At 37.7% G+C, this 17,358-nt stretch overlaps 1 protein-coding gene and 1 non-coding gene across 2 annotated transcripts; one reads left to right on the top strand and one right to left on the bottom strand.

Annotated features, from left to right (window-relative positions):
- Positions 1-5,061: 5,061 nt before the first annotated feature.
- Positions 5,062-7,896, top strand: LOC103965724 (aluminum-activated malate transporter 12-like). The gene is made up of 6 exons (XM_009378791.3): positions 5,062-5,651; positions 5,756-5,896; positions 6,071-6,343; positions 6,518-6,636; positions 6,729-6,872; positions 7,164-7,896. The coding sequence occupies exons 1-6, from the start codon at positions 5,345-5,347 to the stop codon at positions 7,776-7,778; spliced, it is 1,599 nt and encodes a 532-aa protein (XP_009377066.2). The 5' UTR covers positions 5,062-5,344; the 3' UTR covers positions 7,779-7,896.
- Positions 7,897-8,118: 222 nt separating this feature from the next.
- TRNAC-GCA lies at positions 8,119-8,190 on the bottom strand. Its single transcript has one exon. It is a non-coding gene; the product is annotated as a tRNA-Cys (tRNA).
- Positions 8,191-17,358: the final 9,168 nt, after the last annotated feature.

Genomic DNA, 17,358 nt, shown 5'->3' with positions numbered 1-17,358 from the left:
GGATTAGAATGTTGGCCCGTGATGCTCTTCCGCCGATCTTGTGCCGACTTCAAATTCCACTTAATTAACTAGATGTTAGTATTAGTGGTGTCAACAATTTTTGGCCCTACTAACACCCATTCACCTACCTCAGTCCAACACAACTGTGTCAAGCATGCCTTCCCATACAGTGCCTCGAACAATGCCATACCGATACTGGAGTGGTAGCTATTGTTGTAGGAAAACTCGATCAAAGGCAAATAGTTATCCCAACTACCCTTCCATTGAAGAACAGACACTCTCAACATGTCATCCAAAGTCTAAATCGTCCTATCAGATTGACCATCGGTTTGTGGATGATAGGCAGTGTTGTACAACAGCTAAGTATTCATGGCGTCATGGAATGCTCTCCAAAAACTGGAGGTGAATCTTGGATGTCTGTCCGAGACAATGGTGATGGGCACACCATGAAGTTTAACAATATTATCAATGAACAACTGTGCTAACTTCTCCAGTGTGTAGGTTTGTCAAACAGGTAAGAAATGAGCAGTCTTGGTGAATCGATCCACAATCACCCAAACGCCATCCAACCTCGATCGTGTGCTCAGCAAACCATACACGAAATCCATGGTGACGTCTTCCCACGTCCACGCTGGTATAGGGAGATTCTGCATTAGCCCTTCAAGTTTTTGTCAGTCCGCCTTCACCTGTTGGCAAATAAAACATCTATACACATACTCTGCCATATCCCGTTTCATCCCATACCAGTAGAAGAACGGACGGATAATGTGATACAATTTGGTACTTCCCGGATACATGGCATACACCATGTTCCCCAGAAGGTTGTAGTTGAATATCATTCTCATCGTAAGAAGTTTGAATCAAACTTTATGCAAGTGGATGAACTGGATAACCAAGATGGAGATTTCTAACTTTCAAGAGGATGCCACCCCAATGGAAGATTAGAATCTTATACATAAACTTTTTTTTTTTTTTAGTGAATCTTGGACATAAACTATTTTTTTAGTTGAATTTGTTTTTTGATATTAAGTTTTTAATTAATTACTACCCTTGAATAATTATATTATTTTGAATGGATATTTGTTTTTAGAACTTTTATGCATGTGACCGATTCAAATTCATTTTTATTTCTAGGTATGACTACTGGGAAAGTTAGTTGTCTGGTAGATAGTGTAACCACGCACACCGTTTTGTGCGAACACATCTATTTCACTAACTTCATACCTAAGAAGGCACCTCTGACAACCCTCTCAAGCCCATCCAACCTAATCGAATGATACGGTAAGGCACATTTAATGTTGTCCAATGGTACAATCTTGACCATTGATGAGGTACCTTATTCTCTGCCTTCTGAAAGAACGTTGCTGAGTTTCAAGGACATTAGAAATAATAATTACCATTCTGAAATCTATGTAGAAAACGGAGCTGAATTTCTGCATAACTTCCTATGATTATGGCCAGAAGTGTATTCTAGAGAAGATGGAGCGTATGCCGAGTCTGTATACTATGACCATACGCCCTATAAAAAGCCACTATGTGGTCGGCCCTACCTTTCGAACCACACACAAAATTACACTTTGGCATGATCGTTTGGGACACCCTGGACAAACAATGATGCGTTGTATCCTCAAATCATCACATGGTCATCCACTATCCCAAAGTTTAGGTTCTATTCAAGAAATCGCATGTTAAACATGCTCCATGGGAAAAATTATTATTAAGCCTTCTTATGACAAGATTTGTTCGAATCCTTATATTCTTCTACAAAGGATTCAATGGGACATTTGTGAACCGATTCACCCTCCTTGCAGACCATTTAGATATTTTATGGTTTTGGTTGACATTTTCATACGTTGGTCACACGTGTGCTTGTTGCCCACAAGGAACGCTACATTCTCTAAATTGTTGGCTCAGGTTATCATGCTCACGGCTCACCACCCTGATTTTCTGGTCCAATTTATTCCATTGGATAATTCACATCTAAAACTTTGTATGGCTATTGTATGTTGGTTAGGGTTAAACTTGAACATTCAATACCCCATGTTCACACCCAGAACGGCCTGGCAGAGGCATTCATTAAGCGCTTACAAATGATTGCTCGATCGTTGGTTATACATACCAAGTTCCTGATTGTAGCTTGAGGCTATGTAATATTGCACGCAACCATGTATGTCTGCCTAAGGCCTATTGCAACCCAACCATATAACACATTTCAGTTGGTTACCGGATACGAATCTGACATATCACATATGCGCGTTTTTTGTTGTGCGGTCTATGTGCCGATTTCGCCACCCTTACATACAAAAATGAGGCCTCAACGAAGGATGGGAATTTATGTCGGATATGACTCCTTCAATTATTCATTACTTAGAACCTTTGACAGACAATCTATTTAGCACTCGTTTCGCAGATTGTCATTTCTATAAGACAGTCTTCCCGTCTTTAGAGGGAGATAAGAATGTCAACGTTCCTGAAGAACGATGCAAATTATCATGGGTGACTCCCACTTTGTCTCATTTAGATCCTGCATCGTTCAGTCTGAAATTGAAGTGCAGCACATATTAGATCTCCAGAGCATAGTTTAGAGCACGCCAGATGCTTTCACCGATTTAGCGCGAGTGACAAGATCACATATTCCAGTTGCGAATGTGCCTACAAATATGGATGTACTAAATGTACGACGAACTTCCCTGATGGAGGCCCGGGACACCACTTTGGTCGATCCACATACATTGGTGGCTAGCCAATCATCTGCCCCTATACAGAAGCATGGCATACCATTTGGTTCAAAGGATTCACACCTTCAGATGAGGAAACCCATGGCATAGGGTCCTTCTGAGCCTACCGTGAATCTGATTGTCACCCACTCATTCTATCCAACTCATGAGAAAATTCTAGATTATGGAAGCTTGGATGATGTTTGGTGTAGAATCGTGAGATTTCAGTCCATTATGCTAGCTAGGATGATGTTTGGTGTAGAAATGAGATGATCATCGACGATGCATTAGCATATGCAGTAGCTACTAAGATCATGTTGAGCAATGACATTGAACCCCGTTCTGTTGATGAATGTCGACATATAGCTGATTGGTTAAACTGGAAACAAGCAATCCAAGTTGAACTCGATTCGCTTGCGAAATGTAAGGTGTTTGGACCTGTAGCTCATACTTCTCCACATGTGAAACCCGTTGGCTACAAGTGGGTTTTCGTTCGGAAGCATAATGAGAAGAACGAAATTATGTGTTACAAAGCTTGCCTTGTTACGCAAGGCTTCTCACAACATCCCAGGGATTGACTATGACAAAACTTATTCACCTGTTATGGATGTGATTACTGATAAGCTTATATTTATATATATATTTTATATCAAATTCACTTGTCTTTTCTTAGTTAGTTCCTTATATTTTTGAGTTATTTACTTTGTTTTTGTGTTTTGTAGGATTTGTCAAGTAAAGAAAAGAAAAATAACACAAGTGGAATTTTAAGTAATAAATTCGTCAAAACTGCCTGTGCAGGTCAGCTGACTTTGGAAGCAAGTTGCGGACAGCTCAGAATGAATTAGAGAATGAGCCTTATATTCTTGGAAAGCTACGGATGTCTATTTTCTGGAGCATTTCACAGATTGTTAATATTATTTTTCTAGAAGAAGTTATGGCCGTTTTAACACTGAAAGGTTCCCAAGAGGCTGAGCAGTTTGTAACTGACAAGAAAGCATTGCAGGCAATAAATCCCATAAAACTAACAGCCAAAACTGATGCAGCCAAGAACAAGCCAGCTGACACCTATTCAAATATCAGAGGAAATGAAATTAAAGATGAGGATTAAGAGGGAGTAATTGGCATAAAGGCTACCCAAAGAGTTACAATTGTTTTAGCATTTCCTCTCACTTATTGTCATCACTAAATGGCTATTAGTGGGTGAGTGAAGGAGAAGAAAATGATGCAGCAAGAATTGGTTTAAAAGTAGCATTGGGGAAGGAAGGAGAAAAGGAAGCCTCAGGCGATTTCTTTCGGTTCTATTTTCTCAAACTCATGTATATCTTTTGTTTTAACTTAAGGATTGTGCAACTAAATTTTTAGTAGTTAGGGGCTGTTTGAAGCCCCGAATATGATTGCAAGTTTGTTATGACATTTCATTTGAATTACTTTTATAATGGATGAAAATTGGTTCACTACTTGTCTCATTGATGAATTCTTTACGTGTTTTCTACGGAGCATACTTAGTAAGCATATCTAGGATTCTAATGCTATGAATATGTGTGTGCCTGCCCTTGTCAAATGAGGACCTACATATGTTCCAGAGTAGTACTTGTTAATTGCGATTAACATGTGAACCAATTTCTAGGATAAATAAGACAACACCAGTACTTACGATGCCTTGTGATGACTCAAACTCTTTTCGTTCTTAATGATTTCTACTTGTTAAATCTATGAACACACCCTTCTAGATTTCATGTTAGGGACTAAGTTAAGTTGAAAACGCCATTCTCTTAACATACTACATAAAAAAGAGTAATAGGTTGGGTTCTAACATTGAGCCAACTTGAGCGTCTTCATCCGAAAAATGAAAGGAATTTGAATGAAACATAACATGTTTGCATGATTATTTGGTAGTGGATAGCAATTCCCCTAACTCGTTTTTCTTAATTTGTGAATTACTTAAAAATCTGTCTCTGTCTTGTTTTTGTTCGATTTAATTTAAATATCAAATCAACTCCAAAAATCCCAAAAATTTGTGTGAGTGTAGCTCTATGTGTCTAGTATCTGTATATAAAATTTCGTAGACTTTAGATAAGTGTAAGTCGGTCTAATAATTATTTTTCGGTGGCTGGTCAGTAGTGACAGCAGCTCAATTTTTGTGACATTTAAAATAGTTAGATAAAACAATCTTCTGCGGGAAAGACCTTTATTTTCATATTCTACAATTGTGAAAGCAACCCATATTTAATATGAAACCCCTTTTTTGTGCTAGGCATGTGAAATGTAGCAACAGTCACCAATCTCATTTTCTCACTCCATATAAAGTAACCCTAAGCTATGTTAGAGAGAGAGTTGGGGTTTCCTGTATACAACGAAGACTCCCAGCAGCAAGGCACATCATAATACTCAGCACTATTTTAATACTTCCCCTATTATGGCTGCATGGTGTTGTTCCTCAAACTGAATATATATATATCCACACATACACATACATATATATACCAAACTTCTAGTGATCAGAACTCTAATGATCTGATCACCCCTCCACCAGTTTCAGTTTGTGGGTGTCCTCTTTTTTTTCCCTTTTTTTTTTTTTTTTTTTTTTTTTGTTTTTGTTTTTTTGTGGTGGGAGGGTGTGTCCCTGTATGTTTCCCAAAGTTCATGCAGGTATGGAAATGGACATGGTCAAGGATTGTGGTAAAAATGGAGGGAATGCATTCAAGCGTTTGCAGATTTTTGCCGATAGAATGAAACGATTTCCGGGTTTGGTTTGGAGCACGGTGTGGACCGTCGCACGGGATGACCCGAGAAGGGTGATCCATGCTTTGAAAGTTGGCTTGTCTTTGACACTGGTTTCCTTGTTGTATCTGATACAGCCGCTGTTTGTTGGGATTGGACAGAATGCCATTTGGGCTGTCATGACTGTGGTTGTTGTGCTTGAGTTCACTGCAGGTGATTGATTAGCCTATGATTTGTTTAAATAATACGTACTTGTATATATACACATATGTGATGAACAAAAGTTGTTTCATATTTTTATTATTGTTTGTAAATAGGGGCAACTTTATGCAAAGGACTGAACCGAGGACTGGGGACATTGTTAGCTGGATCATTGGCCTTCTTCATAGAGTATATTGCAACTGAATCCGGTCGGACTTTCCGAGCAGTTTTCATCGGAGCGGCAGTCTTTCTGATTGGTAATCTCATTTGTGTTCACTAAACAATCTTTGATGACATTTTCTAGTGCAAGAAAAGACCAAGATTTTTTTTTTCATGTTAACTTAAAGTTATTTCTTTAGCCTAATTTGTCAATTTTCTCCACTACAATTTTCAGTAATATTTTGCTATGTTGTCACTTTTTGATTTGGCAGGAGCTGCAGCCACATACATGAGGTTTTTTCCTTATATTAGGAAGAACTATGACTATGGAATTGTGATATTTCTCTTAACCTTCAACCTAATAACCGTGTCAAGCTACCGCGTCGAAAATGTCCTGAAGATTGCGCATGAGAGATTCTACACCATTGCCATAGGCTGTGGTATCTGCCTAATGATGAGTCTACTGGTATTTCCTAATTGGTCAGGAGAAGAGCTCCACAATTCCACAGTGTTCAAGCTTGAAGGCCTAGCTAGAGCTATTGAAGGTATATGCAAGGTTGCTTATCATCGTGATCATATTTTTGACCTTTGCATCCAAGTTTCAATCTCCCTGCACGTATTTTAGATTAGATTAGAATACTGTTCAAATAAAAATAATAATAATATCAATAACTAAACCTGCCATGATTCGAAGTATTTTGGGATTTTTGATGTTGCAGCTTGTGTGAATGAGTACTTTAGGGAAGAAACAGAACTAAACCAAGACAAATCAACAGAGGATCCCATATATGAAGGTTATAAGGCTGTGTTGGACTCCAAGTCTCTGGATGAAACCATGGTGATTGTATTTCTTGGAAATCTTTGTTTTCGTTTATATTTGATATTCAACTTGACAGATACGTGAAATCTTTGGTGTTGCAATTTGAGCAGGCCTTACATGCAAGTTGGGAACCAAGGCATTCAAGACACTGTCACAGATTTCCATGGCAGCGATACGTGAAATTGGGAAACGTTCTTCGACATTTTGGATACACCATTGTAGCTCTACATGGATGTCTAGGAACTGAAATTCAGGTAAAATACGTATCCTAATACAGTTGCCCTATTTGTTAATATTCATTAGAAGAGAAGGGAGAAAAAAACATATGAAGTATGATGATTGTCACGAGAGTTATGATTATGTGCCAGAGAAACCTCATAATCTGTTCATAGTGAACAAGAATATAGGTCACATGTTTCTTGTTGTGATAGATCGCAGATTTGGAAAATAATTTCACACGCATCAACACAAAAGGGGATCTAATTTTGGCTTTGGTTTTTCTTAATAATTGAGGTACTTTTTTTTCTACTAAATTTCTGTTGCAGACCCCAAGATATGTTAGGTTACTCTTCAAGGACCCATGCATTCGCCTTGCTGGAGAAGTATCGAAAGCACTAATGGAACTCGCCAACAGCATGAGAAATCGCCGCCATTGCTCTCCCGAAATACTATCCGATCACCTCCATGAAGCTCTCCAAGACCTAAACACAGCCATAAAATCACAACCAAGACTGTTCCTAGGCTCCAACAGCAACCAGGCTACCAACATGCTTGCCCTAGCAGCTGCACACGCCACACAACAAAAGCAAGGAGTCTCATTATCAAGCGTGAAAACCGACAGTTCAGCGCTGCTCGAGTGGAAAACAAAGAGGGCTAATGACCAGGCAAAGGAGCCGGAGAGAAAGTTCTTGAGGCCACAGCTGAGTAAAATTGCCATCACCAGTCTTGAGTTCTCGGAAGCGCTTCCGTTTGCCGCTTTTGCATCTCTGCTGGTGGAGACGGTGGCAAAGTTGGATAATGTGATCGAGGAAGTTGAAGAGTTGGGGAGAATTGCATGCTTCAAAGAGTACGAGCATGGGGATGAGAATATTGTTGTAACTTATGAGAGGCCACCGGTGAATCCTATCCAAAACCATTTGCCTTCCCATGGGGCTGATTAATTATTAAGACTTTATCTGTACAAGGAAGGAAGGATGTCATAATCTAAATATTATTGGCAGTGGTTAGCTAATAATTTTTAATTGAAACTATTTATCAGATATCTTTAGCTTGCTTGTCTCTAGAGACCAAATGTTTATAAGATTAAAAAATAATCGGTACTGAAAGATAGAAACCGCCATAGCCATTTTTAATGTTTTTGTTTCCATGAAATTTGACAAGGAATCTGTTATGGTTATTGTTAAAACATATTTTTATTTGATTATTCAGTTCAAACTCAGCTGCAGCTAAACGATTTGGAAAAATGTTAACTTGAAAAACATGAATGATAAAAAACATAAAAGGGCCCAACCGGGTTCGAACCGGTGACCTCTTGATCTGCAGTCAAATGCTCTACCACTGAGCTATGGACCCACTTGGTGATAATGCTTGCGTCTTATATTTCATATCTATTGCCATAAATATAAGGGGAAAACACGAAGGAATTTTTTTTTTTTTCTGATTATCAATAATAACTCTCCTTTTAGTTTAAACATGTATATGTCTAGATAAAATATATAATTGGTATTTGAATTTAGGTAAAAAAAAACGAAAAACATTTTATGCTTTAGTCAAAGGTTTTTTTTTTTTTTTTTTTTAATTGAAAGGATGATAAGGGATTAGGAGTCAAACTACACATAAGGTTTGCTCGTTGGATTACAATAGTAGTCTTACCCTCTAAACTCACACAAGGCCGTTTGAAAGAACCAAGACTACAAATTCCTCTTCATTCTGTTGTGCTCATTGAAGGAACTGCCTATAGCACACTTTTGTGGATCCAAACTTCTTATTCTAAGTCTTTTTCTCCAAGATAAGTCATCAACTACAAAATATGCTACTTCTTTTCCACTCAAAGCGATTTAACTCCCCAATAAAACGATCACCCCATCTCCTATCTCCAAAATTTATTAAATAATGAAAGCGAAAGTAAAAGAATGCAAGCTGGGGTTCTAGGCCTAAACTAGTGACTCTGGAAACTTTGGCGAATGGTAGTAATGTGAAGTGAAGATGAATTTTCCTTTTATTGACCTATATTAAAAAAAATCAAGCATCCATTGACCTACGGTGAAATATGAAAATTTTCTGGACTGAAATCAAAATTTTCTTGTAGTGGAATTATAAGTCTTAACAAGCTTAAAGCCTGGGCACATTAATGACAAAGCCAATAATTGCATGACACATTTCATTTTAAGGGTAGAAAATGTTTATGGATAATATATTACAAGCTTTTGCCAATATTTTGTGAGGATAGTAGTGAATGAGATCGTACTGTTGGGTCCGTAATGATATGCTGCACACACACAATGGCTTACTGCTTCTCAAACACTATCTTAGTTATGGCTTGAAACTGAAATGAAGCAGCCCATATAACCTGTTTGGCTAGAATATATAGGCAAGACCAAACAGGATGAAATGCCACAAACCAGTACTATGACACTGATCTCCTATTTCCACCTTCACTGGTTGACAAAGCATTCTTAAGTGATATTTTTACTGTTGGGATATTGTGTTTATTTTTAATAACTTTAGTTTTAATATTTTGAGTTTTGGAGGAAGATGTTGGCTTCCTATTTTTTGGGAAGCAGTTTTTGGTCAACAAAAATGAGTTTGTTTTCAAGTGAGAGACCTATTCTTCTTCAACTAGTTGATTAGTTCCTAATTTGTTGGCCTGATTCTTTGGCCACTTTTCCCTCAACTTTCTGATGTAAAACTCCAAGCTTTTGTCATAATTATTTGGGCTTTTTCATCAGTCAACAGATAAGAAAAAATTGAGAAACAAAAGCTATAAAAACTCCAGTTTTCTGAGTAACTAAGAGGGTGATTGTTTTCGGATCTTCCTTCGTGCAAGTGGGGGGTCTAGACACAGGGAATTCTGGGCTTTTTATCTTGATGATGACATGACATTAAGACTACTTGCACAACTAGGGCAAAGCCACGAAACTTCTTAAAGAAAGCGACATTGTCCACTACTCAACCCAAGACATTTTTGCATCCATCAGTTTTTTGTTCACTGGTAACATTGTTCTTATTTTGGTTATATTAAGATGACATTCTTTCTGCCATGGATATTGAAACTAACTCTTTCGTTAATGATGTGAACAAACCCACCAAGTTTGAAGGACTCCACTTCAAACGTTGGAGACAAAAGATGCTATTTTTCTTAATCACCAAGAAATTTGCCTCTAACTATACCTATGAAATGTCATCACTCCCTGATCAACCCACTATTGAACAATCCAAGTTATTTCAAACCTGACAATGATTTTCTCTGCAAAAATTATATCTTAAATGGTTTATTATGGGGTGACTTGTATGACAACTATTCTTCCTGCAAGACTGCTAAGGAACTTTGGGATGAACTCCATAAGAAATATGATACTGAGAAAGCAGGTGCAAAGAAGTTTGCAAGTAGCCGGTATCTATAGTTTCAAATAGTTGATGACAAGTCAGTGGAGGCACAATCACACGAGCTACGGAAGAATGCTCATGAAATCATCTTTGAAGGGATGAATCTGGATGAACAATTTCAAGTTGCTGCGATCATTGACAAGCTACCACCGAGCTGGAAGGAGTTCAAGGACCTGTGACACAAGACTAAGGAGTTCTCACTAGAAAGTTTGATCACTCATCTTTGTATCGAGGAAGAAGCCAAGAAGCAAGACATGAGGGAAGAGGTGCTGGTTTTTTCCAACAACAAAAAGAAGAACTACAACAAGAGTCCTACAGCTGTTGTGCTCAAACCCATTGGTAAGAATATGAAGAATCCCACCAAGAATCGCTTTGTCAACAAAAACTCTCTGAAGGTACATAATTCAAAACGAATTCAGAATAGGCAAGGACCCCCTCACGAGATGAAGTAGTTGAAGCCATTTTGTGTTATAATTGTACCAACCTAGACACTTGGCTAAAAACTGTCGCAACAAGTGAAGAGTTGCTCCTCAGGCAAACCCAACTGAGGATCAACTTGTTGCTATTGTGTTTGAGATCAATTTAGTTGATGGATCTGAGTGGTGGTGGGTGCAATTGGAGTTGCACGCCATGTTTACTATGATCGTGGACTTTTCAAGTCCTATTCTAAGGCTAAAAATATGAGGGTTATGATGGGAGATTCTCACTCAACATTGTCACTCAAATTGGTAAAGTTGAGGTAAAATTCACCTCAAGGGAGGCTGTGATTCTGAAGGAAGTGTTGCATGTTCCAGAGATTAGGAAGAACTTGGTATCTGGTTACCTTATCAATAAATTTGGGTTCAGTGGAACTATTGGGGCTGATATGTATACTCTCACAAAGAATGGTGCCTTTGTGAGAAAGGGGTGTGCCATTAATGGAATCTTTAAGTTGAATGTTGATGTTATGAATAAAATTTCTTCTTATGCTACATGTTGTGTTCATTTAGTGTTTGGCATGCAAGACTGTGTCTTGTAAACAAGAAACCAAACAAATGAGTAGCTTAGGGGTTTTACCTGAACTATTACTAAATGATTATGTGAGTTTTGTAGTGAAGCCAAGATCACGAGATCGTCTCATAAATTAGTACATAGAGAAATTGAACTACTTGATTTAATCCACTATTATATTTGTGAATTGATAGGAGCATATTTATGCGATTTTGTTAGCCTATTTCCTTGCATTTACTCAGTTACTTTCTATTTATTAGAGTGTTTTAAGCCATTTACGTGTGTGTAGGTCCAAATGGCAAAGTTGGCAAGAAAAGGTAATTTGGAGCATTTTAGAGCAATTTTGGGCTTGGATTGGTTAGCATGCGTGTGGAGCATAATGGATGGACGTTTTTGGTGTTTTACATGTGTTAAATATGTGCTAAAATCTGGACGAATCAAATTTGGAAGCTTGGAAGACAAGGAATCAGCTGAAAAGAAGGAACCTTATCCAAACTTACCTTATCTTATCTGGTCCTATTTTATCTCAACCTTACCTTATCTTCTCTTATACTATCCTAATCCTACCTTACCTTATCTCCAGCTGCAAGGGGGATTCCTTATCATATTAAATCACCTTTTATCTGATTTAAGGAATCCTAAAACTATACAAACAACTAATCCTTTTCCTCCACAAACAATGTCGTGCCCTGCCTATATATATTCAATCCTTGCCGCAGGTTTGGGGAGGGAGTTTTAGAGAGAATTTCAGAGAGAAAAATACATATCTTTCGCAGCTTTGTAAGGAAGGAAGGAGAAGAAAAGCTTAGAGCAGTGCCTGCCATCCAAGGCCATTGGAGTGCATGAGTGTTTCTAGGTGTATTCTATCCTTAGTTTTAGTCCAATGTTTGTTTTAATTTGGTTTTCAATTATGATGGACATGTGGAACTAATTTCTTTTTAGCTAGAGGTGAATTCAAAGCCATGAACATATATGTGATATGAATTGATTACATCCAGTTATTGTTTCATAAAACATGAATGCAATTTACTTATCTGTATGATTGATAACTTATTCTTGTATGTTGATTAAGGGTGCACACTTAGTTTGTATGCATGAATCTGATGCTAAAATATAAGGAAATTTCACCTAATAGTTATGAACTTATATTTATAAGTAGTGGAGGTTGCTAGTCACAATTGTGTTAAGTAAATCCATGGCAGGAGTATCATGCAGTTCATAGTTACGAATGCCTTGTAAATGCTTAAGATTTTCATAGAACTTAATGATCTTTGATATGTTTCTCTATCATGCAATTATATAGGGAACTTGATAAGAATTATTTGATTGCGTCGCTGAGTCCAATTCAATAAATTTAGGAAAATCTGATGGTTAATTTGTCCAGTTCACGGTTAACTTGGGGCATTGTCATTCATGGTTTATAGGAATAATAACTGGAAATCGATTTGTATGCATATGTGTCATGTGTGGAGAAGGACTCCCTAGCTAGCCTTTCACCCTTTAATTCACCCAATTTCGTGCAAACTTAATTTGTTTCTGCAATTTACTTAGTTTTAGTTAAATTCGTCAAAACAACCCCCATTTAGTATTCTGAGTCTTTTTAGTTTAATTTTCGTCCAAACTTCTCTCTAGTTCGTGTTTTGAGTCAATTTAACTTAATTTTGTGTTATTTGAGTCAATTTAGCTTGTTTTGAGTTGTTTGAGTCTAGTTTTCTGTTTTTGAGTTAAATTAGTGTAGATTAGCATCCCTTCTAATCCCCGGCCTAGAACGATCCCAACTTTCATATACTACAACTATCAAAAAGAGGGTTTAATTTGTGTGTTAGTTTATACCACATCAAATTTTGGCGCCATTGTCGGGGATTAGCAAAATTGCTAATCTTCCCCTTGTTTCTGTTTTTGCTTTTCTTGTGTTTTTTATTTTGTTTTGTTTTGTTTACTTTGTTTTAGGTACTAGTTTATGACTCGACGTTCTCAACTTGTTCGTGCACATATATTGGAGTTTGACGACAATAATGAACTTTGAGAAGGAAGAGGAAGTAACCAAAACCCAATCCACCTAGTTCTAGCTCTGAATCCGAAATTGAAGAAGATGAAGAGGAAGAACAAGACATGATTGTGGACAATCGAACAATCAAGGAACTTTCAGCCTCGGGACTAGACAATGTCGTGCCCTTATGCATGAAATATCCTAGGGCGGGTCAAGGCAAGACCGATGAGTTCGAATTGAAGTCTAGCTTGCTTCATCACATTCCCAAATACCATGGGTTGTCCATGGAAGATCCAAACAAGCATCTTAAGGAATTTGAAGTAGTATGCTCAAGCATGACACCAACCAACGTGGATGGGAATATTTTGAAGATGAAAGCCTTTCCATTCTCTCTTATAGCACCTAGAACCTTCACTTCTTGGGAAAGCATGAAAAGAGCATTCTTAGAGAAATTCTTCCCAAATTCAAGAGTCATTCTTTTAAGGAAAAGGATTAGTGGAATTCAACAAAGCCAAGGAGAATCCTTTTCAGCATATTATGAGCGTTTCAAGACTCTAGTTGCATCATGTCCACAACATCAAATGAAGGAAAAGCTTCTAATTCAATATTTCTACGAATGACTCCTTCCAATTTAAAGACAAATGCTAGATGCTTCGGTAGGTGGTGCTTTGGTTGACAATCGAGCCTTGAATGCACAACAATACAAGAGAGTTGGACAAAGAGACCCCCCCACGGCAAACTCAAGTGAATGAGGTAAGTGCAATTTTCAAAATTCAATCTCAATTGGCTAATCTCACTGTTCTTGTGTTACAGGTTATTGATGGATCCAAAGTGCAAGGAGCAAGTATTTGTGGCGTGTGCACTATGCAAGGACATTCCAATGATCAATGTCCTAAATTGATAGAGAATGGAGGATGGGAAAGTGCTAATGCCATAGGATATTAAGGCGATCAATATGCCAACACTTACAATCTGGGCTGGAGAGATCACCCAAACATGAAGTGGATGGAGCCTCAACAAACTCAACAACAAGGAGGATTTCAACAGCCAACCCCCAGGATATTTCAAAAGCCATTTGCACCAATGCAACCTCAAACACATTCGGCCCAACCAAATTCAGGTATGTCTTTGGATAATGATAAAGTTATTTAATTACTCACCTCTTTGACACAGGGAATACAAAATCAAACCAAAGAGAAGCAACATCAAGCTAAAGAGGTGGACAAATTGAAGAAGCAAATGGGGCAGATGGTGGAATTCATGGGACAATTTAGGGAATAAGGCAAACTGCCTAGTTCAACCATTATCAATCCAAATGGAGGTTTTGAAACCGTCAATGCCATCACTTTGAGAAGTGGCAAAGAGGTTGGAACCAACCCATAAACATCCAAATCAAGTCAAAATGAGGACGAAAAGCTGCTGCTCGAGGAAGAGGAGATTGCCAAAGTCATGCAAGGGTAGAACAACCCTTACCGCAGCCACCTAAGGACCCTAAGTTGTCTAACACAAGTAAGGTAGGTTCAAATTCAATTGTTTCTAACCCTATTCCACCAAATGTGCATTTTCTTAGCAGGTTTATGCAATCTAGGAACGAAGAGAATGAAAAAGACATTCTATAGACATTTAGGAAAGTGCAAGTCAATATCCCGCTTCTTGATGCAATAAAGCAAATTCCGAAGTATGCTAAGTTTTTGAAGAAGCTTTGTACAACAAAGAAATAAATTCAGGAGAAAGAGGTGGTACATGTAAGTGAAAATGTCTCTGCAATGTTGCAAAGGAAGCTGCCACCTAAATGCAAAGATCCAGGTAGTTTCACTATCCCTTGTGTAATTGGTAATTCAAGGTTTGAACATGTTATGCTAGATTTAGGTGCTTCCATTAATGTCATGCCATATTCTGTTTATGCATCTATGAATCTAGAAGAGCTTAAAAATGATGGAGTTATTATCCAATTAGCCAATCGTTCTAATGCATATCCGAAAGGAGTTTTGCAAGATGTTTTGGTGCAGGTTAACCATTTGATCTTTCCAGCCGATTTCTATGTGCTTGAGATGGAAGATTCAGCCCACTTTCCACCATTTCCAATCTTACTTGGACGACCTTTCATAAAAATAGCCCAAACCAAGATTGATGTGGCCAAGGGAACGTTAACAATGGAGTTTGGTGGCGACATTATTAAATTCAATGTTCCTGAATCTGTTAAGAATCCTAATGATGTTCAATCTTTTTTTTCCATAGATATGATTAAAAATTTAGGGCAGGAACGTTCAGCAGCACCAATCAAGAAGGATGCATCTAGAACCACCATCAAAGAGGGAATTGAAGTGTAGCACAAGGAACACGCCGCTACCCTCAAAATACTTAATCTGGCCAAGAGCATCCCTAGTGAATTTGTTAACAATGCTGCTACTTTTGAGCCTTTGTTACCTTCTTTGGTGTAGGTACCCAATTAAATCCAAGGTGGTGGGATAGTTTACGTTGACTTTTGGAAACATAACGTCAAAATCAAGAAGGATCATTATCCCCTGCCGTTCATAGATCCAATGCATGTGTACTTTGAGGAGCATGTCGTGGAGGAAATAACCCTCCATGCTGTGGACCCTAATGGAGCTCAAAATGAGGTATTGTTCGGCTAAAAGACGTTAAAGCAAGCGCTTCTTGGGAGGCAACCCATGCGTTCAAATAAAGAAGACCTAGGAATCTCCGGCTCCAAAACTAGATTTGCGTTCCTTAACCCTACTCTTTATTGCTTTTACTTTGCCATAATTGTCATGTTTGTTAGTTATGTTGTTTGATTGCTTGCATGTGAGTCTAATTTTGAAACATTGAGGACAATGTTTGGTTTAAGTGTTGGGGGGGGGGGGGGGGGGGGGGGGGGGGGGGGGGGTAAACAAAATGCTTTCCATGAATTATTTTCGAATTTTATCACCAATCACTTCTAAAAGCTGTTACTCACTATTTTAAAGTGTTTTTAGTGTGTTTTGAAGTGTTTTAACGTGTCCTATAACAGAAAATCCAAAAATTTTGAAAAAAAAAAAATTCGAAAAAGCTTGAGAAAATACCAAAAAAAAAGAGTCGTTTTTTATTTGTTTGTTTGTGTCTTAGGGTACCTTCCAACATAATGATGAGGATTTGGTTTTTAATTGCATGACTATTAAAGAAAGTTACAAACATGGATGGAAGTTTGATATGCTTTTTGGTTTATTTTTAGTTGTAGTTGTCATTTATGAATTCACATGTAATCACAAAGGACAATATCAGTTTTTGCAACATGCTTGAAGGAAGGAACTCAAACTAACGCTACAACCCTGAGAGACTTGAGCCTAAACTTTATTTGGAGAGTTATTAATCTGTGATGTTTTTGTTTTCTAAAGTAGTTGCATGATCTCATTATTTCTTTGCTTAGTTGCTACATAGAATGCGTTTTCATCATTTTAGTTCCAAATACTAGAACTCATACCCGTTTCATTCAAAGCATAAAATTGATTGCATAACAAATAACAAGATGAAGTTGTTTAGTTAAACCAGAGCCAAAGAGCCTTCCCCTTTGCATATGTATTGTAGGTTTAACCCCGTTGAGCCTTATTTAGCCTCTTTTCTTTGTTAGCCACATTATCCTTACCTAGCCTAGAATAGGACTATCCATACCCTTGTTCTTAAAGAATAGTGGAGCATAACTTAGAGGGAATTCTTTTTGATCTACAATTTGCAGAAAGACAAGTGCGGGATAAGGTTTTTCGTTGGAAATCTATGAGGATGTACGTTTTGTGTGCCAAAGAAAGAAAAGGGCACGAAAAAAAAACGTGGAAAAAGAAAGAAAAAGAAGAAAAAGAGTTGAGAAATAAGTGAGAATGAACTCACAAGTATTGGTGGTTGAAGAAAAGGTCCAAAAGTTTGAATCTGGCCCTAAGTGATGTGTGAATCTTCCCTTCATGTTTAAAGTTTATTTCTACAATCAAAAGTTGAATTCTAAGTGTTTATTTCATTACTTTGCTTACTATCGCTTTAAGAACTTTATTTATCCTTACCTGTCTTTGTTTAACTAATACCTTCGCCCCGTTACAACCCTAGACTTCTATCTTGATTGTTGTGTGTTTCAATATGTGGAATTTGAAATTGGTACAAGCATATGGTATCCCTGGTTCTCGCGTCTA

This window comes from the organism of the source record quoted next, unplaced genomic scaffold (assembly GCF_019419815.1).
Source record: "Pyrus x bretschneideri cultivar Hongxiangsu unplaced genomic scaffold, Pyrus_bretschneideri_v1 Contig69, whole genome shotgun sequence".
Lineage (NCBI taxonomy): Eukaryota > Viridiplantae > Streptophyta > Magnoliopsida > Rosales > Rosaceae > Pyrus > Pyrus x bretschneideri.
This window is presented reverse-complemented; position numbering and strand designations above follow the sequence as displayed.

Excerpts from the sequence above, each read along its gene's own strand:
- LOC103965724 (XM_009378791.3), top strand. The coding sequence starts at position 5,345 with ATGTTTCCCAAAGTTCATGCAGGTATGGAAATGGACATGGTCAAGGAT. Across the intron at positions 6,637-6,728 it reads AGTCTCTGGATGAAACCATG|GCCTTACATGCAAGTTGGGA; the intron begins GTGATTGTATTT and ends CAATTTGAGCAG. Across the intron at positions 6,873-7,163 it reads GTCTAGGAACTGAAATTCAG|ACCCCAAGATATGTTAGGTT; the intron begins GTAAAATACGTA and ends TTTCTGTTGCAG.